Here is a 21,520-nt window from a genome sequence, read left to right as displayed (position 1 = left end):
AAAAAGAAAGAATCCCCCCCACACACACACATAGCTCGAAGAATCCATAGTATCACAGGTGCTTTTTACAATGCTGCTACATGTAGAGGAATGTGATGCTGCATTTCGGCTAGGTCAGGGGCTGAGGAAGCAGTAGCCATTGAGAAGCTGTTGGACTCCTATCCTGCTGGAGCCCAACTTAACAGCCCCTGCAGGCAGTACAGCTGGTGGCTGGTGGTGGTGGTGTGAACTGTAGTCCAGCCTCATTGGGAGGGCCACAGGATAACAAAGGATACCAAGATTCTTAAGCAAAAGTTCTCATCGTTTCCACAGTCCCTCTTTTTCTATTTGGTATGGGATTTGTAATGAAATCTCACACTGGGGGGGGGGGGACATCGGGGAGGCTAGATCCCTGAAAGGAAAGGACCATCACTGCCTCGCCACTTTCCCTCTCCAATCACCCTTCGAGTTCCAGCAGTCTCTGACGCGTCTCCAGCACAATCTTCTCCATCATCTCTGGCTTGAGAAGATCCTTGATCTCATGAGAAAGTGAGGCCTCGTAGCAGTAGAGGATGCTGGTGTCATAGAGCATCTGTTTCTGCGCTGCCAGAGCCACAACGCAGTTCCGGAGTCGCGAAATCACTTCACGGTCAGGCAAGGGCACTGGCTCCAGGTCGGTGACGAATCCCCCAGCCTCCTCATTCTTCTGTTTGGGTGTTGGGTAGATCCAGATGAACCCATTGTTGCCAAGGATAACGGAAGCCCCACAAGTCAAGTCATGGAAATGGGTCTTCTGCCGCTTCACGAGGGAAGGGGACACCTGGACGAGCACACCTTGGCCAAGCTTTCCGTATTTCAGACTCCGTGTGTGCAGCGATACAGCCCCATCAGAGAACACAGCTTGGACTTCTGCACTGATAAGGTCCCCTTCCTGCAGGTAATCTCGCATTGCCAGTTCATCCTCTGCTGATCTCCGCCTCAGCTCCCCTCCTGGAAGATTCATGGATGAAAGGAGCAAGACAGAATCCAGCCTGGAATTGGTCTCGACTTTCCACCGTTTCTGCTGAACCTCTGTGATTCGTCCAACCACAATATCACCAACTTCGCCATTGTATCTCGTTTTCAAAGCTTTCACACAGACCAGCTTGTTCACCCTGTCCACAACACCAGCCACAGAGGCAACGAGCTTCTCTTCTCCCAGGTATGTTCCGTGGCCTCTCATGTATCCTGGGTCGGTGGTGATGGTGTCCCCCGGGGCCACCAGGTCCTTGTCCCATTCACCCGCCCCGCGGGAGAAGCTTTGAACCAGGCGAGGGCGGGGAACCGGGAGCCGCACTTCCACGGATGTCGCCAGGGCCGGTGCTGCTGCTGCAGTTTCCGCCATCTTGACTGCTGGCACGCAGCCGCGCGATTTCCCCTGAAGAAACTTTTTCCTTCGTAAAGTGGAAGACAAAATAAGGATAAAAAACTTATTTATGTGAAGTAGGAAATGTCCCACTCATACGGAGAGAAAATGATTAGACTGCTACAGTTTCCGGCTCTATACCAAACACACCATTGGCCATAATTCTCAATGCGCGCAGGATGCGATGCGCACCCCGGAAGAGCGGAAATAGTTAAAATGCAGACCGGAAACGCAACAAGGATCGCGGTATTGCGCCAGCGACTAGGAGAAAAATCCAATCCTCTCGATGGTTTCTTGTCTGTCAAGATACTGTATCCGAAGTCTCTATGGCCAAGGCTCCGTCACATGAAACGAGGAAATCGGGTTACAGTTAGTTTCCTACTGGCCGGGCTGCCTCACATGGTGCAAGGTGCTCTTTCTGGCTATTGGCTGCTGGGAGTTAGAACGACGCTCGCGAACGGGGGCCCAAGACGAGATTGGCCCGCCAGCGGCCAAGTGGGCGGGGAGTCGGGGCAGCGTGCGCTCGGCGGCGGAGTGGAGCGGAGCGAGCAGTTAGTTGGCTGCGTCTTCCGAGCAGCGGCCGAGCGCGGTGGCTGGATGTGGAGGGGTCTCCTGCGGGTGACGGTCAGAGCCATGTCCGGTGGCGGCGCCTTCCGTCGCCAGCGCCCGCCGAAGGACTCGCTGCGGCACCTGCGCTCGCGAGAAAAGCGCCAGGGAGCCACGGGGCCCTTCCAGCCCTCAGGACCCAGGACCGTCTTCTTGCAAGTGGCGGCGGCCGGGACGCGGGATGCGGGAGCCGCGCTCTATGTGTTCTCCGAGTATAACCGGTAAGTGGTGTCCCGAGGCCTTGAGCCTCCCCTAAATAAAGCGCCTCCTTCCCTTCGTCCCGGTTTTTATTTCTCCCTGGCCGAATGGAAGAAGAGCGGCGCTTCTTTTCGCTCAACGCGGTTGTTCTTTCCAGCGCAGCTTCCTCCTTAAATGACGTTACCTTTCCTTCCGATTTCGGCCTTATTACCTGGGCTGGCCCCCACCCCATCGCCCTCTGCATTAGGACTGATCACGCCCAGTTGCATAGCGGTGGAGCAGGCAAGATGGCCAGGGCACACCCAGCCCTCCCCTAGGAGCGCCCCTCCAGTCTGCCGCATATGATGCGTGCCAGGGGTAGACGCACCCCGTTCACGAGGCTTTGCTGGATACAAGGTACAATCAGGCCATCTTGTCGGCTGGCCCTTTAATTAGCCTGAGTGTGGTGACAGCTCATGCTGTGGGGGAGCAGTAGCCTCCCCTTTTTGTTTGCTCTCAGCTCCCCCTGCTACCATGCAGCCTGGGTCCTCTAAACTGATCTGCTGCCTCCAGTGCTGCCTCATCATCACCATGGTTAGATTCAGCTGCCAATCAGTTGGCTACTGTACTTGAACTGGGGAGGGAGAGCTGTCTCATACTTCACCTCTTGGGCCATTCTTGGATGTTTTAGATTTGTTGTTTTCATAAATCTGAAAATTCCTTAAACTAAAATATTACATTCCAGGTATCTTTTTAATTGTGGGGAAGGAGTGCAGCGCCTTATGCAAGAACACAAGTAAGTATAATAATTGGGATTGAGGTTGGGTGCACAGGTGGCCAAAATCCTAGCAGGCAAATTATTCTAATTCTTGTCTTCGCCATAGGTTAAAAGTGGCTCGCTTAGACAATATCTTCATCACCAGAATGAACTGGGCAAATGTTGGTGGCTTGTCAGGTGAGTTTAACTAGGCAATATATACTGTGTTTTAATTTGGCTGTTTTGAGCTCTTTAGTAGAAGGATAATGCTGATGTTATCAATGGTTAGGCTGCAAGTAGTTCTGAAAAGTAAACTAGTAAAGTAGTGCTGTAGTAGAAGTAGGAAGACTTACATGAGTTTCAAAACATTCAAGGGTCTTTTGCAATTTCATACTGAAAACAAGCTCTTGCTCTCTCTTCCAGGAATGATTCTTACCTTAAAAGAAACAGGGGTTCCAAAGTGTGTGCTTTCTGGGCCGCCACAGCTGGTGAGTGATGCTGTTCCTACAGTGCTTGCCTGTGAGACCCTTCATCCCTTAATGCCATTACAGTATTCTTGGATAAACTGTTTGAACTAATGCACCCCTGTGATCACCTGGTTGTCAGGGGTGATGGTGGGCTCAAACACATCCCACCTGAGAGCTGTGCTCTGCGACAGGGAACAACAAGGTTTGTAAGAGCCCTGAGCTTGTATAATAGTGCAATCCTGTATATGTTGACTCAGAAGTAGGTCCCACTGTGTTCAGTGTGACTTTTCCCCAAATACATCTGTACAGGATTGCAGCTTTAAGATTTTGTGGTACTATATGTTCTGTCAGGAGGGCAAACTTGAGAACTTAAAACTTATTCCTTACTTTCAGGAAATATGGTTTCCTTCCTAATACCTGCAACTTGAACTAAGTTGATTCTAGTCCGAGTTTTGCCATCTGCCCTTCTCCACTTGTATAAGTTACATTCCTTGAACTGCGAAAAGCTGTGTGTGTGGTATGGGGTGCATATGGTTAAATAGGAAACATAAGAGTAATCCATGCTATTGTCTTGCTAGAAAAAACCTGTGCAATGCTGTAATTTTGACATTCTCTCTCTCCCTCCCTCCTCTTCACTCCCTTCTACCCCCCCCCCATATATTCCAGCAAAACTACTTGGAGGCAATCAAAGTATTTTCTGGTCCATTAAAAGGAATAGACATAGGTAGGTACTGCAGGTTTGTGTGTGTGTGTGTGTGTGCGCGCTTAAAATACATAATTGATGCAGTCTGATTGGACGGAAGACTTGTCTAGCTGCTCCACATCTTTGCTGTTGTCTTTGATGCTGAATTCCCCTGCAGCAACTTCCTTCATGTTGTTGACATCACCATCTTCTTCAGAGGCATCTAGCAAGGAGCCAGCTGAAGTCTGAGGATAAGATTTGTGTTTCATAGATTTTGATTTGGGCATATTTTATCCAACTTTGAAATAATCTTACTTATGTTCTCTTATTTGTAGAAAGAATGTGCACTAACAGTATCATCCCACTGAATAGTATTTTGTCTTGTTACTAGCTGTACGGCCCCATTCCGATCCGGAATATCGGGATGAGACAATGACGGTCTATCAGGTTCCCCTGGTAGGTGAGTACAGTGCCATAATTTTAACAGTAAAGAAGGGATGAACATGAGCTGAGAACAGCCTTGGGGCTCTGGTTTGGGTTATGTGGGATTTTGCTTTGCACTTTTCATTTCATTCTATAACTTTCCTTTCCTGCTGCTTAATGGCTTCCATAACACACGGAGTGCTGTATGACTTATTTCATTCATCCCACACTTCCTTGCAAAGGGTAGACATGACTGAGACAGATCTACCCAGGCCACACAGAATGCTGAGGGGGTTTCAGTGTAGTACTAAGGAGATTGCTCTGACAGCGCAAACATTTCTTTTTGCCTAATGCAATTATCTCCTTCACCAATGTGCTGTTCTGGGGGTTCTCCCAGCACCCCTGAGCCAGTTCTTTTTTGGAGACAGAAAGGTGGGGGAAGCCCCTTTTGCACTAGCAGAAGTCCTTGTGCAGGCACTGCTAACAGGACCAGTTAGTTGAATCTGCACCGTTGTGTCTTAACAGGGAGTATTTACTCCCTAATTGTAAAGACTGGCCCACAAAAATGTCCTCTAGCAGTTAATTCTTTGCCTTACGTAGGTCCTGTCCTGTATTCTACCCTTGTCTTTTTCCTATAATATCCCCATTGAAATGGTGTCTTGCCAAATGGGTAGTTGTGGTGAGAATCTAGATACTTTGGGAGCATCAGTGGGACTATTTCTGGATGGTAGCAGTGAGCTTTGGCTGATGATACTTTGCAGCAGTTAACAAGTTGAGTACTAGTTTTCCACATAAAGATATTCAGAGTGATACATGAAAACAGTTGAATATGTACTTATTTCCAGTTTAAATAGTGTCCCCAAGGTAGAAGGGTGTGTGTGTGCATGTGCACTAATTTTACCCCTCTCCCCATTTTATTTTCTGGGACAGGCAAAAAGCCAGACGTTGAGCAAAGGCTACATCCAAGGCCTGAGTCACCAGCTGGTGAGGCTGAACAAAAGCACCTTGCAGGACGGGGATCTCCCTCAGTGGAGCAGCAGTCTGTGCAGGGTGGCAGGAGTAAAGAATCCCCTGAGAAAATGAGTGAGGAAGCCTTGCTTTTCATTGATTCCAATAATGTGTTAGGACCCACCAGTTAGTTACAGATATATTGAAGGAGGGCTGCCTGGAAATTAGTAGCACTAAGTCCAGCACTAAGTTTAATCTGCATGGTAGCAGAGGGTAAAGCAAAATATTGTTTCTGGTATAACGAATATTAAATTAGGTTAAGGTGTTTCTCTCTGGAGTTTAATTATTTATTTGATTTTATTATTCCTGTTTTGAGCCAGAAGGATCCTTGGGGAGCTTTACATCAAATAGTACACTGCAACAACCTTTTTCATTCTGAAGTCCTCCAGATGTTTTGGGCTACAAGTGCTATTATCCCTGACCACTGGCCGTGCTGGCTGGGATGACAGGAGTTGTAGTCCATAACCTGGCACCAGATTGGAGAAGAGTGGACAACATTGATGTTGTGTCTGCTCCCTCCAACAGAAATGGAAAAGCCTGGGGCAGCAGCTGGGCCTTGGGTTCTCCAAGGGCGGGTAGATAGCTGGGCTTTTCAGTATTGGGGACCATGTCAGCTGAATATCATGGGGTCATAGGAACATAGGACACTGCCTTGTACTGACAATGGTCCATCTACCTCGCTACTATCTACACTTGACTGTAGGTAGATAGATAGGTAGTCTCCCCCAGTTCTATTTGGAGATGCAGGGGACCTTCTGAACTTGGGACCTTCTGCAAGCAAAGCAGTTGCTGTACCACTGAGCTATGGCCCATTGTCAAGGCATGCTAGCATGTTAATTTTGGCAGAGAATTTACATTCATAATTTTAAAATTGTGCAAACTACTTGAATCTTAAATACAGGGTTTCTTTTCTTGCATTTAAGATAGTAGCTGGCGCATCGGTCAGAGGGACCCATCACTTGTTGTCGCATTCATTTGTAAGGTAAGAGCTGCCTTGAATAATGTGTCTCCATGGCTATTTTACATCTGGCTTCTATGTACAGCATGGGAGGCTAACCTTTTGTGGTACTGTTGTTTGGCTAACCCTTCGAGGGCCACATGCCAGCAGTGTGGTCAAAGTATCTTAAGCACACACACTCACACGCAAACGCTGGCTGCACATAGAACACATATGCAGCCCACACTTGTATGTACAGAACACTCTTACTACCAATGCCTTCAGTCACATGTGCACATATGTGCAAGCACACACACTGTCTTTACTCCCCATGCCAGCGCTAGGTAGAAAGAGTAATCTCTCCTCTGAGTTTGGTGTCAGATTGGGATAGAAAGCCCTCTGTTTGCCCCGCAAAGGTGCCTTTTCTTCCTCTGGCAGTGTGCCGTCACAAGAAGCACTTATTCCCGCTCCCTGAACATTAGGACCTTATTTCAAATGGGGGAAGATTTAAGGGAGGGGTGGCATTCCAGGTTCATCACCTTTGTACAGAATGATGCTTCCCAGGAACTTGGGACTTTCTGGATAAAGACTTCATGTCACAGCTTTAATAGCTCAGAAGTGGAGAACAGTTGGGGCTGAATACTAGCCTGGTTCTTTGCTATTAGGAGGGGGTCTATCTGAGTAAGTAGTCATCTGCTTTTCTCACTTATGGGAAATTGAGGAATGTTTAAGATTGCAGGCTTAAGCACAGTTCTTAATAGATATTCTTACGATTGTATTGTATCAGGATTTATTATATGTGTGTGAGAGACCCCCCCCCCCACACAACATATATATATGATTGGCTTCCTTGGAAATGTTTCACATTGACTAGTGATAATTTTGACAGTGAAATGCCTAAAAGTTGTGGTTATTAAAACACATGCAGCACAAGTCTATGCTTGCCTGCTTGGAAGCAAGCCCCACTGTGGTCAGTGGTGTTACTCCCTAGTAAGTGTCTTTAGGATTACAGCTACAGGTTGCTTTCTTATGAAGCTGGCTGCCTATTGGTGGATTCAGTATTTTTTGATACACCTCACTCCAGATGTCGACTTCATTTCAAATGAGACTTTCCACCCCTCCAGTTTCTGCCTGGAGGCATGTCAGACAAGTCTCTTTCTCATTCCCTTGTATTTTAATATCAATTTGTAGGTAGATGTCTTTGAGGGAGTTTTCTGATGTAACAACTTGTGACCAAATGTGCTTTGTTTAACTTCAGCTCCATCCAAAGAAAGGGAACTTCTTGGTGCTGAAAGCAAAGGAGCTTGGCTTACCTGTGTAAGTACAGAAGGGTTTCTAGTGAGTCCCCCCTCCCCATATTAATCCGTCTGATTAAGTTGACTAACTTTTTATAATTTATTTTTAGGGGCACTGCAGCAATTGCTCCCATCATAGCAGCCGTGAAAGATGGAGAGAACATCACATTTGAAGGCAGAGAGGTATGTCTCTTAGGACAAATTCTTTCACCTGTGTGGTCTGACCCTGCTTCTTGTTGTGAGTCACTGCCTTTTGGATGTAACTGAACAGGGTTTGTACTTGTTGTTTGGCTGAAGGGAGCACAGCCTAAAACATTCTGTCTTTTATCACTGGTGATCTCTGATTAGTACACAAAGCTACGCTGGTTATGGGTATATTCATTTGTTCTTTTAATGCTGGAAAAGGCATGAAATGGCTTCACAAATTAGAGGTGGAGGGAAGCACTGGATCTTTTCACCATTGTGGATCCAAGTGACTAACTTTTTGAGGCCAAGACTTCCTGTGAAGTATTTGCATAGATGACAAGAATTGCTTCATGCCAGTCTTCCCTTGACTCTTTAGGTGTAGCTTTCAAATTGTCAGCTTGGGACACCAAATACATAGTCCTTGAATTTTGTGTTGTTCGTACATATTAAATAGTGTATACTGAGATGTATGATTGTTCCAGATCTTGGCTGAAGAAATTTGCACACCTACAGACCCAGGAGCAGTTTTCATAATAGTGGAGTGTCCTCATGAAGGTTTTATAGATGCAGTCTGTGAAAATGAGACACTGCGAAGGTATGGTTAAGAATGTGCATGTCTACCTTCATATTCAGTATGTGGGGCAGGGTGTGTGCCTTCCTGTGCAGTTGACATTTCCTGCCAACAATGTATTGGAGCTTCTGTGTGACTTGCAAGAGATCTAGCAAGAAGAAATTTTTGTGTGTAGGACAGAAAGATGCAGTGCACATGAACAAAATAGTGGGCAACTGGCTAGAAACCAACGCACTGTGGGAACTGGCAATGTAGAACTGCTAGGAGATCACTAGTGCTGTTCTAGATAGCCAGTGGTCCTGCCCAGATGGACTTGTAAGAGTGGAGGAGCCTAGGCACACTGTTCTGAGGTGTCTGAAGGATATTTCCGTGTGAGCATCGCTCTTCTGCTCTGACACTGTGGCCGCCAATAATAGCTCTTCAACTAAGGGCTTACTGCACTTCACACAGATGCCTGCGGCTTCCATGGCTCCTTCTGTGTTCTGGGTTTGGCCATCTTGGAAGTGTTATGAAAGTATTCTACTGTCTGACCAGAAGTAGTTGATCCACTTTGAAGAAGCTTGTCAAAGGCTTCCACTGGGCTTGTGTCAAGTATTCACTTTGCTCTCCATGTTGCTGATCCTAGAGGAAACGTTGCAGCTGATGCTTTCTATTGGTGCCTCTTGAATTACTTGAATTCCCAGTTTTGTGTGTGCACACTTTAAAGTTATTCTGCCTTCTGGGCTGCTACCCAGCCATCTGGCCCACCAATGTGTTTGGAGATGATTGCGTGCAGTCATGTGCATACAGTTGTCTGTAGAGTGGGATGGTAATCTCATATTGACATTAGATCTCTCTGCTTGCGTTCTGAAGTCATACACGGGAAAACAGAAGAGCAAAACAGTAACTCCCATCTTCCCAAATAACACTGGCGTGATACGGCACTAACAATGCAGCCATTCCCAGAAACCCTGTCATAAGGGCCTACTGCCAGCAATATTTACCTGATGATGCACCTGCTTGGCCATTGTGAGAACAGGATGCTGAACTAGAGGATCCTTTTACCTGATACAGCAGGTCTGCTCTTTATAAGAAGTTATCATCTGCCTTGGGAGCCCATTCCTCCCTCCCTGGAGCTTCACCTCCACCCCCTGCTCTGTGAGCTCCATGTGAGTTGGTTGATCTGTCCCTACATGCTAGAACCACTGCTTTTAACTGTTTGTTTTGTTTGCAGGTATCAAGAAGGAAAACAGGAGACTCCTGTGGCTTTAGTTGTTCATATAACTCCAGAACATATTCTGAAGGACAGCCGGTATAAGCAGTGGCTAGAAAGGTATGTGTTGGCTGGAATTATATACTGTCTGTAGCCCTGTTGAGATGTTCCCATGGGTACTGAACATATGGGGCAGCCCCACTTCCTAGATGCTGGTGCACATGCCAGCCACATTCTTCTCAGCTGGCACATGACTGGGCTTAGATTGTGGAAGATAAGCTGCTTTCTAAGTCCAAGGGACCATTTAGCTCATGGTTTTAAAGTCACTACAGTATATCAGTTTTCAAGGTTCCCTGCTTAAATTTACTCTTCTTACAAATCTTATCTGGATAAAAATTCTGTGAATTAGCTGCAACTCCTGTCTGCAAGCAAAGCCTGTCGTATTCTTAGGCACTCCTTTCCTCTGTTTGCTTTTTTTCTTGCTGATGTGATTTGTGCTGTTCTGTGTGTATTCAGTAACACAACTTGTAGGGAAATAAAATTAAAAAATTATGTGGGAGGCAAGATAAACAAACCCCGTCCTTGTATCCTGAGAAACAGGCCAAGTATCCTAGCAGGGCTAAACCTAGGGAAACAGTGTTCAGACTGGGAACACAGTAAGGAGCTAGACCTGACAAGGTGAATACATTGCAAGTAATGTGAACTGTGTTAGTGTGCAGAACATTGAGGGACTCTACCAAGAAGGCACAATTCTAGTCAAAACGGCCCTCCTCATTTACAAATTCTAATAGTAACCTCAAGTTTAAACCCTCTAGAGCCGTGTGTTTGGTTTTCCTTATCCCACCAGATTTGGAGCCAGTACTCAGCACCTGATACTCAACGAGAATTGCCGTTCGGTGCACCAACTCCGTAGCCACAAGATTCAGACCCAGCTCAACCTCATCCACCCAGAGATCTTCCCACTGCTTACCTGCTACAATAGCAAGGTGAAGTTTCTGCTTGATTTCAGACTGTGAAAGCAAGGGGTGTGCCTTTCTTTTGCATAACTGTTTTGGTAGCACAGTTTTTGATATTTTCCTGTCTGCCCAGCAGGAAGAAGAGGCCACGTTCGATGTACCTGTCACACGCGGAGAGTGCCTCCTCAGGTACCAGCTGAGGCCCAAACCAGAATGGCAGAGGTTGGTGAGCGCTTTAGAACTTGTCCTTGGATAGGGACATAAGGCCTTCAAAATTACTTTCAGATACAGTGGTACCTCAGTTTACGAACTTAATCCTTTCCTGAAGTCCGTTCTTAAACTGAGGCATGCTTTCCCTTAATGAGGCCTCCTGCCCTTCCACCGTTCGGCTTCCGTTCATAGACTGAGGTAAAGTTCACAAACTGGAACACTAGTTCATAAACAGGACTGTTCGTAAACCAAGATACCACTGTAATTATTTTATGTACACTGCTGAGTTGTTGTTTTAAATAATCCTGTAGTTTATCTCCCCCCCCCCGCCAAAAAAAATTAAATACTAAAATAACAATCCTGCCTTTCTTCACTTCTGTAGAAGTAGATACTATGAGAGGCATGGAGCTACTGCCTTTCCATTTTCTTTTTCTGCCCTATTCCAAATAAGGTCTAGTTAATTTTAATATTAAAGTCAATAAAAAAAAAGTTTTGACATGGTGTATGACATAACACTATTGTGCAGGGAGTTACCCTGTCCTTCCCAAATCTTTGACTTCTAGGGGTGGAATGGTTTGTTGGTCTAATACTCTAATGTCACATATTAAACCAAAGCAGGAGTAGCCAATGTGGTGCCAGATGGTGAGGACTCCAATTCCCATCAGCTCCAGCCAGCATGACCAACAGAAGCTGATGGGAGTTGTAGTACACAATCCATGGGTTCCCCCCTGGTGTGAGGAAAGAGGTTAGAGACAAGTGGCAGCTCCATGTTGTCTAATGTCTATTTCTGCCCCCAGTGCTGCTACTTGTTAACTCAGCAGTGGTTTCAGTAGCAATGGGGAATGAAGCTTTGTGATGTAGGCTGGTTGCAATGAGGGATACATGGAGCATTGAAGGGCAGGCAGATTGCAAAGGGCTCCTTTGGCTTAAGCTGATGCTCGTCTGGTGAGTGGACTTCCAAGCGATTTGGTCCAGAGCACCTGGGGTTTGCAGGTGGAAGATAAAAATGCTTTCTTGGTGCTGGTAATTTTTACTGAGTGGAAGGAGCAATCAGGATGCTTGGGAGAGGCAATTAGGTACTTTGATTTGGCAATTAGTAGCTGTTGTTTTTCTCTTTCCCCCTCCCCTGCTCCACTTTTGACTTTCTGTTCTTTCAGGGAGGCTGTTCTTGCTTGTAATCCAGCTGAGTTTGTAGCTGAAGCCTTGGAGCTCCCTCACTTCCAGGATTGTGTGCAGAAGTGCAAAGAGAGCTTACCAACCTCATCAGGTGAATAAGTTGCCTGTGCTTGGAAAGGGCTAATGAGATAGCTTGGGGGAGGGTGATTTTGTTGTTTGTTGTTTAGTCATTTAGTCGTGTCCAACTCTTCGTGACCCCATGGACCAGAGCACGCCAGGCACTCCTGTCTTCCACTGCCTCTCGCAATTTGGTCAGACTCATGTTGGTAGCTTCGAGAACACTATCCAACCATCTCATCCTCTGTCGTCCCCTTCTCCTTGTGCCCTCAATCTTTCCCAACATCAGGGTGTTTTCCAGGGAGTCTTCATGAGGTGGCCAAAGTACTGGAGCCTCAGCTTCAGGATCTGTCCTTCCAGTGAGCACTCAGGGCTGATTTCCTTGATACAACCTTCTTTTTCCTGATGTGTTTTGGAGGCTAAAGGCAGCAACAAATAATAACTATTTAAAGACAATGTCTGAAAAGTTGGCCATTGTCTTTGAAGGAATGTTAGCCATAATAGTACTACTTCCTTGATTTTGTGTAATGTTTACATCCCTTGAGAACATCTGCAATAAGGAATGTTTTCTTCCTGTCTCCCACCTGGTCCCCTTTCTTAGTTTTCCTTTCTGATCCTGTCTGTTGAGTTGTGCTTGTAAAGGTCCACTGCTTAGTTAGCAGCAAATGACCACATGCAGCAGTCAGGGGACTGCTAGATTGTGTGTCTGAGTGGAATTTCATTTTGTCTAATTACAGCCTGTCGTAAGCCATTTTGTGAAGCATTTGAATGAAAAGGCGAAGGATAAAACTACGGAATTAATAATTGAGGAAGTTTGGGGGATACAGTGCTTGGTTGTACCGCAACAGGCATTTGCCAGCAAACAGTGTAACTTTGCTTAAGGTGTAGTGTGTGGTGTGCCGGGCTGCAGCTAGTGGGGTGTAAGAGTGGACACCTCCACTTCTCACTGTTTGCTATGCAGCATATCAGTTGCCATTATGTTTTTAGGGCTGTGTTTTGCAGTTGAAAGAGAAAGCTTAATGGGAAAGTTTAAAAACATATTAAAAATCACACCGTTTATTCACTAGAAAGTTATTTCACTTGATCTGAAAACGGCCAGAATCCAGTCCTTCTAACACTGTTGGTGTTTAACTTCTTCCTTCCAGGGGCTGTGCTTTGTTTTCCAGGTGAAGTAGAGATAGAAACCCAACCAGATGGGTGGGGTATAAATAAAATTATTGTGACAGTACAGGAGTCTGCAGGATTCATGTTCTTTTCTGTCTGTTTCTAGGAACCACTGGCTCCTACCCAGAAGTTGTTTTCTTAGGAACAGGCTCTGCAATCCCAATGAAAATCAGAAACGTTAGCTCTACACTAATAAACCTTAGGTAAGTACAAACACAGGAGTGTCCTGTGGGGGCAGGTTCTCTTATAAGGAATCATTGACAAATAACATCCAGTGTCAAGTGGTGAGGGCTTTTTAACCTTTTAGCCATCAAGCAGTACCCAGCAATCACACCTATAGGCTTACCACCGCATTCCTTCTCTGAAGTTAACCTCAGTCTTTTCACTCAAGTGATGATGCTTTCAGCAGATGGCTCCCTAGTATGTGATGAGCAATTGCTTCTTCTAAGAGTAGCACATGCTGCTTGTTGAATTTTGAGCAAGCTGCACGTGTGAAACTTTATTATATTAATTAAAAACCCTGCCTTTCTGTGTCAAATTGAAATGCTCAAGCGGCTTCCATCACAAACCTTAAAAAAAAGGAGAAGCTGGAAAGATGGAACAAAGACAGATGCATGAGAGAGGCATAAAGTCAGGCCTGGCCATGCCAAAGGCCTGCTGAAACAAAGTCTTGAGTTGACAATGGAAAAGCCATGAGGAAGGAGTGGGCCAGATAGATGTGCCAAGGGCAGCCTAGGCACAACAATGAAGAAAGCCCTTTTGTGCTTTTGTGCTAATCGGATGGTGCCAGACCATGCAGCAGCATCTCCTCACTTGATATCTTGGCTCAGTGGTTCCCATGTGGTCCATGTAACCCACCCAGGGGGTCTGTGGCACTGCTCACATAAGAACTACCATAGAGATAACAAAATTTTCAGAAGTAGTGGGTCCATGGCTTGGCTTCTGAAAAACAGGGGGCATGCAGTACTTATCTAATTGGGAACCCTGTCTTTGCCCTTTTCCCTGAAGTTGTATCATGGGATGCTGTATCCTGTCAGCATCATAAGCTTTTGCTGGCGTTTGTTTCCTTGGATGCTGGACAGATATCTCAATATGCTGACACTAGTAGATGTGGTACAAACCTGCACTTGCTCTCTTGGTAGCCCTACCCAGTCTATGCTTCTGGATTGTGGTGAAGGAACATTTGGCCAGCTTTGCCGTCATTATGGAGATGAAATTGACCGAATCCTGTGTAACATTGCAGCTGTGTTTGTGTCTCATATACATGCTGACCATCATACAGTGAGTATTGTATAGGGATGGGCACTATAGCATTCTTTTCCCACACTATATGTTAATGTCCTAATTTCAAGTGTCTAGTTTTTACCATATGTCGTCCTCTGCACCTTCGTTTTTTCTATCAACCTTAAAAAAGGTGGCTTGGTGTAGCTAATTCTTTCTTGGTGACAAGCTATTATGAAGTTACGATGATACTGTGTGGCTGAGCAGCTAACCAAATTTGTTGACATCTTTGAAATGTTACAGTGACCTTTTTTCTTTCCATAAAATAAATGTTTGAAAGCAAATCCTTGTCTTGATGTGTAGTAAGTTAGAACAATTTGTAGTGGTAAGTGCACTTCAATTATATTTATATTTATTTATTTTAAAAATCTAACCTGACATTTAACATTGTGCAAAGCTACTTTGTCTTTCCTGTGCACAGTCTCCACATATTTGGAAGTACATTACACAGCAACATTCCTTTTATTTTTCAAGCAGTAGTCCCCCCCCCCTGCTTTTAAAGCAAATAGATTGGTGTAGTACAGTCATACCTCTAGTTGGGTTAGGTTCATGTTGTGGATTTTTGGGTTGCGAACATGGCAAACCCATGTGCGCATACGCAGGAGCGCTCTATTGCGTCATGCGCAGAAGTGGCGCTCTACTTACGGAGTTTTCGGGGTGAGAACAGCACCCTGGAATGGATTGCAACCGTAAGCAGAGGTACCACTGCATTTCAGTTTTTGTTTAGGGTTGCTTATGGACAAGTGTACAGCCAGGTGTCTTATTTACAATGGGCCTCTCTCCTCTCTCCTAGGGCTTGTTGAATATATTGTTGCAGAGACATCGGGCGTTTGTAAGTATGTCAGCCTTAAAGCTAGAGCTCAACTTTGTGAGGGTGTCGTGGCAGGTGGCAGCACTGACTGACACATAACAGAGTCAGTCCTTGCCTTGCATCTGATCTGATGCATGGTTCCTATTTACTTAGCCTTGCAACATCTCTGACCTTTGCTTCTCTCTTACCTCAGATGACCCTGGGTCAGCCCTACAGCCCGCTGTTGCTGGTTGCGCCCACATTGATCATGACATGGCTGCACCAGTACCATGACCATTGCCAAGAAATCTTGGGGCACATCAAGTGAGTAGATACACCAGGTGTCTTGCTTTGCTGTGGAACACTGCAGGCCCCTCAGATGCACTGCATCTACTATCAGATGCAGCTGGTGACATGCTTTCCCCCAATGTGTGGTGTGCAGCTGCAGAAATGTGTTCTTTGTGGGGGTTTTTTTTGGGGGGTGCTGTCTTCTGCTATGTCTCACAGTCCTACCTCTGAAGGAGTCTGTTTTTAAGCTCTCTTAAAGTGGGAAATGTTTTTAGATAGCAGTCAAGTCTGGGTTGAAGTATCTGATTTCATCCAAACCTTCAAGACTGTCATAGTTGCTAGTTTAATAGCAAATGCTCGTGTCCATTTTGAAGGATCTAATGCTGGTCCAGATTGTCTAGCAATTCATGCTCACTTATAGGCTAAGATGTATTTACTTCAATCCATATTAATGCATGCTTCCCAACTTTTCTTACCCATGAGGGTGAAAATGATGACTTCTTTGCAAGCTTATTGAGATGGGATATCCTTGGTGTTTCTGCCCCACTAGCAAGTGGCCTTAAAGCTTGGATTTATTTATTTTTTAAGTCTGATCACTTGCTCTGTTTCTCTCTTGTATTGGCCAATAAGAACCATATATTACATATTCCAGAGAGCACTGCAAACTCTGTGATGAGTGATTTTTGTCCATAGCACAGGAGTGGGAAGGCCACAAGGCCAGTTCCCCAAAGTAATGCCTACCTGTCAGTCAGATAATTGTTCACACTGTTGATCCCTGAAGAAAGCCAGATTGAACCCCCCCCCCGTCCCTGCCCATCATCTGATTCCAGTCATCACCACCTTCACAAAATCTGGGAGCAAGTGGCAAATAGGGGATTATGAAGGCAGATTAGGGAGTGTACTATTTCAAGATGTTAATTGCTACCCCTTGACTGCACTAGGTGGTACTGCTGTTCTTATTCTTTTGGTAATTCTGGGGTGGAGGGAAAAATCTTGGCATAATCATATTGTGTCTTTCACCCCCTTGCAGCTTGATTCCTGCACGGTTCTTAATAGAAGATTCTGATGTATTTAAACCTAAAGCAAAGGCTTTCATTAGCTTGCTTATGGAGAAATATGACTTTGCAAAGGTAAGGCAGGTTCGAGGTGGGATGGGGGTAGAAAGGAAGTGCCTGTGGGAGTGTAGAGACCGCAAGAGTTAAATTGTTTAGCTAAATTGTCTTTGCTTAGAAACAGCCAGCTTGAAAGAAACAAGGCCACAATTTATGTGATTGAATAGGGATTAAAGATAAAACAGCCTGGGGAATGCAACAAATAATGCTGTAGAAGCTACAAAGAGAATTGCAGATTAAGCGCTACTGAATAGTTGATGCTGTAAAATTAGGGTAGCAACAAAGTGGACAAATTGCACGTGTCAAAAGGTGTCGGCTGCTAATTGGTTAGTGTTGCTAAATGATGCTTTACACAACTGTGTTAAACTAACATAATGAAGGGGTGGGTTTGATGATTTTTACATCGTTGTATCTATGCTTGTATTGCGTTTGAATCCTTGTAGTGACTTCCGCATTGGGGCTGCTACTTTGTACATACAAGTAAATGTGATTGATTACTTTGCCTTGTCTTATTGACCTCCAGTGAGGGAACCAAGCTCTTTCCCCTACAGGGGAATCCTAGTGACCAGCATGTTGTGCTTTTCAGTTTCAGACATGTGAGGTCCGGCACTGTAAGAATGCCTTTGCTTGTTCCATGGTTCACAAATCTGGGTGGAAAATAGTGTATTCTGGTGACACTATGCCATGTGATGCATTAGTCGAAATGGGTAAGTGTGTGGTTTTTTTTTTTTTTTTGGTCAATGGTCCTAGATTATCTGACAATTATTTGGGAATGCTGTGTGGAGAGCCAAATGTCTCTTTGTTTAATTATTTTCTTTCTCCCCCTTCCCCCTAAAATGTGACAAATCATTTTTACAGGGAAAAATGCTTCTCTGTTGATACATGAAGCTACACTGGAAGATGGGTTAGAAGAGGAAGCTATAGAAAAGACGCACAGGTAAATTATAGAAGGGGGAGTGGTATTGGCATTTTCTTATAGTGTGGTATAAATGAAATGAAAAGGCAGTACTTCCTTGAATCGAGTAGTAATGGGAAATGTGTAGAGGAACCTTGTGTTCCTCTAGTAGTTATGTAAGATTGGTGCAGATAACAACTGGCTGTTTCTGCCTTCGGCATTTTTGTGGGTCAGGCTTTATTTAGGTCTGGGCCTATATTGTTTTTTATCTTTAATGTTTAAAAAAGGGTGAATGATAGGGTTATGTACTTTGAAATAATATAGCTTTCTACTGGGAAAGTAAATAATTGCAGTGAAAAGTTACAGCCTTTCCCAATCTCTATCAGAATTAGCTTGGGCATTTTGGCAGGATGTCCACAGATTGAAGCCAAACAATATGAAATGACAGTCTGTTCCAGAGCATAACTCAGGAGGGAAGCTATGGATTACTAAGATCCAAACTCACTTCATTTCATGTTGACATGGGTGTTTCTGCTTGCTTTATATACAGTCAAACCTCGGGTTGTGCTCGCTGCGGTTGTGTTAGCTGCTGGATACGAACCCGCCGAACCTGGAAGTACCAGAACAGGTTACTTCTGGGTTTCGGCGCATGCGCAGAAGTGCGGAATTACATCATGTGCATGCGCAGACGTGGCACTGCGTGATACGAACATTTCGGGTTGCGGCCATGCCTCTGTCACAGATTACGTCTGCAACAGAGTGTCCACTGTAATAGCAACTGAAATAATTAAACTGCATAGGAAGCTTTGGCTCAGAAAATATTGTTCCTGCAATGTTATAATATGTTTTCCACTCCTCTTAGTATTTCCTTTTATGCTGGGTATTGGCTATTATGATACCTGAGGGGAGCCTTTTGCAATTCATATTGTATAGTCCTTTGTTTTACTGTTCTTCCTTTCTGTAGTACTACCTCCCAAGCAATTGGAGTTGGGATGAAGATGAATGCAGACTTCATCATGCTTAATCACTTCAGCCAGCGCTATGCCAAAATCCCTCTCTTCAGTGAGGATTTCAGTGAGAAAGTTGGAATTGCATTCGATCACATGCAGGTGAGTGAAGAACTTGAACTTTGAGGTATAAGAGAGCTCCACATTTTCTTGTAATTTGAGGAAAAAATTTCCTCCCTTGAAAATGTTTACTAAATCAGGCTTTTAGCATCTGCAAAGAGGGCGGACCATACAGAACAAGAGCAAATGGGATCAGAGATGCTTGTTTCACCTTCCTTTATCAAACCCACATTGGGCTGGCTCCTAACATTCCCTAGTCATACGTCAGCTTTTCTTGGGTCGTCTTTGCTGGGAATCCCAACTTACTTACATTGGAAAAGTATGTTGGGGCTCCTGAGATTTTCACTGAACCTTCCTTTCACGTGCCCTACACAGGTCAAGGGGAGTTGAAGATTGGGAAAAGGAACTCAATTTTGTTCACAACCAAGAGAATGCTATGCACATATCTCACTATTACAATAGTTTATAACAGGGACAGAAAATCTGGAGCCCACCAGATGTTTGTTGGACTCCAGTTCCCATTTGCCCCAGCCAGCATGGCCAATAATCCAGGATGATGGGAGTTGTAGTCCAACAACAGCTGGAGGGCCACAGGTTAGCTATTCCTGGTTTATTATTTGCTGTGGGTGAGTGGGAGATACAGTGGTACCTCTAGTTATGAACTTAATTTGTTCTGAAGGTCCGTTCTTAACCTGAAACTTTCTTAACTAGAGGCGTGCCTTCTCTAATAGGGCCTCTTGCTGCCGCTGTGCCGCCAGCACACAATTTCCGTTCTCATCCTGGGGCAAAGTTTTCAACTTGAGGTAACTCTTTCAGGTTAGCAGAGTTTGTAACCTGAAGTGTTTGTAACCTGAGGTGTTTGTAATTTGAGGTACCACTGTACTACATTATTCCTGCTGCTCTAATACTCTCCTTCGTCACCAGGTGCGTTTTGGCGATTTTGCTGCTATTCCAAAACTGATCCTGCCGCTGAAAGCCTTGTTTGCAGATGAGATTGGGGAGATGGAAGAGCGGAGGGAGAAGCGGGAGCTGCGTCTTCTCCAAGAGGCGATTAAAGCTTCTGAGGCCCGGACTGTTGTTGAGAACAAGGCACCAGCCAAAATGAAATTGGAACACACCGAGGATTCTCACAGAGCGCCAAACAAAAAACAAAAAACTCTCAGCTGAGCACAGCACCAGACAGCTGCCTTTGTGCCTTTCTGACAGGGAGAGTGACTTATGCTTGACATGTGGTATGCACAGCATGGAAGATTCTGGAAGGCAGCTGCACACTTGAGCTTAGCCACACTTGGTTGGCCTCTGGTAAATTGCCTGTGCTACTTCTTCAGGTGCAATTACTGCTGGACACATGACTAGCATAGCTGGCAAAATGTGCTTCCTGGCTACAATGTGCAGATCTAAGTCTAATGGCTTGTCTGATTGTTTGCTAGAAATATTTTATTTTTCCTTTTTTGTAAACTTTGAGGCAGATAGCAGCAAATGACAGGGCTCCTAACTTTTGGTCCATGGAGCTTCATTCAGATAATCTGTGGTGTGTCTCTAAAAATGCAGTAAAAAAAAATGCATCATCTAGCACAGTGCGTTACAATTGCTACAGCAGGCAGAAAAATCACTAAGTGGTTCACCAAGACCCTCAGCAATTTTCAAGTGGTCTGTGGAAGCAGGGGAGTTTGGCAACCACTGATTTAGACCAAGGGAAATCAGGATATTTTAACAAATGGGGATAGGACCTCTGGAATAAGGGGTGATTCTCTCTATTTTGCAACTTCCTAAATATTTATATTTTTAGTGGGGAAATACTTCACTATGGAAGAGGATGTGATGTGATGTGTTGTAGCTATGCATGCTTGCAGAAGTAATACCAAGATACCTAGGATACATCTTGCAGAACTCACCACCACTTTGGTATTTGCAGCATTGATGCTGTAGGTCATTCTTCCTTGTATTTTTTTAAATTAAGGGAACCAGTAAATCATATTTACTAATTACATTTGTGTGTGTGTGTGTGCACGTTGTCCTGGATGACAAGGTTTTGGAAGCAGAACTATTGTAACTTAACAAACTTGCCTTTTTGATTTGTTTTGGAGTAAACATGTCAGAAGAAAAGCTCTGGTGGGTTAGACCAAAAGCCCATATTGTCCAGCATCCAAATCCACATATGACATAAGAGCAATAGCCATCTCCCACTCAACGTTCACCTGTAACTGGTATACAGAGACATGCTGGTGCTGATCCTGGAAATTTTGTAATTCCCTTTACAAATCTGTTGGTGGTCACCACCACATCTTGCAGGTGCAACTGCATTGTGTGAAGAATTGCTTCCTTCTGTCTGTCCTGAATCTCCCACCGTGCAGCTTCAGTTGATGATTGCTGGTTCTAGGATTATTACGGAGAAACATATTTCTATCCACTCTTCCACACTCTGCATAATTTTGTACCCCTTTACCATGTCCTCCCTTACTTTACCCCCCCCCCCAACCTTCCTTCACAGGACAGATCTCTGGTTGCTCTTGCTCTTTACTGCATCTTTCCAATCTGTACAATATTCCTTTTTTTAAGCATTAAATTTTTACTAAAGGTGCTTGTCCAAAATACAGTAACAAGCTCCAACATGCTATGCACATCATAATGGGTACAATACATGGGTGACATAGCAAAAGCTGTAAAAGAGGAAAACGCAAATTGAGATACAAAGAGCATATACACAGTAAGCGGATGCATTTGTTAGCAGGTAGTTCCTTAAACTCATCAATAGTGATAATTTTATTATTTGTACCCTGACTGGGTTTCTCCAGCCACTCTGGGTGACTTCCACCATATATATATATAAACATAATAA

At 44.8% G+C, this 21,520-nt stretch overlaps 2 protein-coding genes across 3 annotated transcripts; one reads left to right on the top strand and one right to left on the bottom strand.

Annotated features, from left to right (window-relative positions):
• Positions 1-59: 59 nt before the first annotated feature.
• Positions 60-1,533, bottom strand: LOC117041164 (exosome complex component RRP4-like). The gene has a single exon (XM_033139598.1). The coding sequence runs from the start codon at positions 1,361-1,363 to the stop codon at positions 437-439; it is 927 nt and encodes a 308-aa protein (XP_032995489.1). The 5' UTR covers positions 1,364-1,533; the 3' UTR covers positions 60-436.
• A 235-nt stretch (positions 1,534-1,768) lies between these two features.
• On the top strand, positions 1,769-20,669 carry ELAC2 (elaC ribonuclease Z 2). 2 transcript variants are annotated; one of them, XM_033139595.1, is made up of 24 exons: positions 1,769-2,211; positions 2,913-2,963; positions 3,052-3,122; positions 3,348-3,412; positions 4,058-4,115; positions 4,465-4,533; positions 5,427-5,579; positions 6,428-6,486; positions 7,700-7,758; positions 7,847-7,919; positions 8,405-8,517; positions 9,707-9,805; positions 10,533-10,671; positions 10,775-10,863; positions 12,009-12,118; positions 13,355-13,451; positions 14,391-14,529; positions 15,323-15,361; positions 15,534-15,643; positions 16,638-16,737; positions 17,306-17,426; positions 17,578-17,656; positions 18,579-18,723; positions 19,606-20,669. In XM_033139595.1, exons 1-24 carry the CDS (start codon positions 1,784-1,786, stop codon positions 19,846-19,848), a joined length of 2,709 nt encoding a protein of 902 aa, XP_032995486.1. In that variant the 5' UTR covers positions 1,769-1,783; the 3' UTR covers positions 19,849-20,669. The 2 variants fall into 2 exon arrangements, with proteins under 2 accessions (XP_032995486.1, XP_032995487.1); XM_033139596.1 differs by having other exon boundaries at positions 10,778-10,863; positions 19,606-19,848.
• Positions 20,670-21,520: the final 851 nt, after the last annotated feature.

The sequence above is a fragment of the Lacerta agilis genome, chromosome 2, assembly GCF_009819535.1.
Source record: "Lacerta agilis isolate rLacAgi1 chromosome 2, rLacAgi1.pri, whole genome shotgun sequence".
Lineage (NCBI taxonomy): Eukaryota > Metazoa > Chordata > Lepidosauria > Squamata > Lacertidae > Lacerta > Lacerta agilis.
This window is presented reverse-complemented; position numbering and strand designations above follow the sequence as displayed.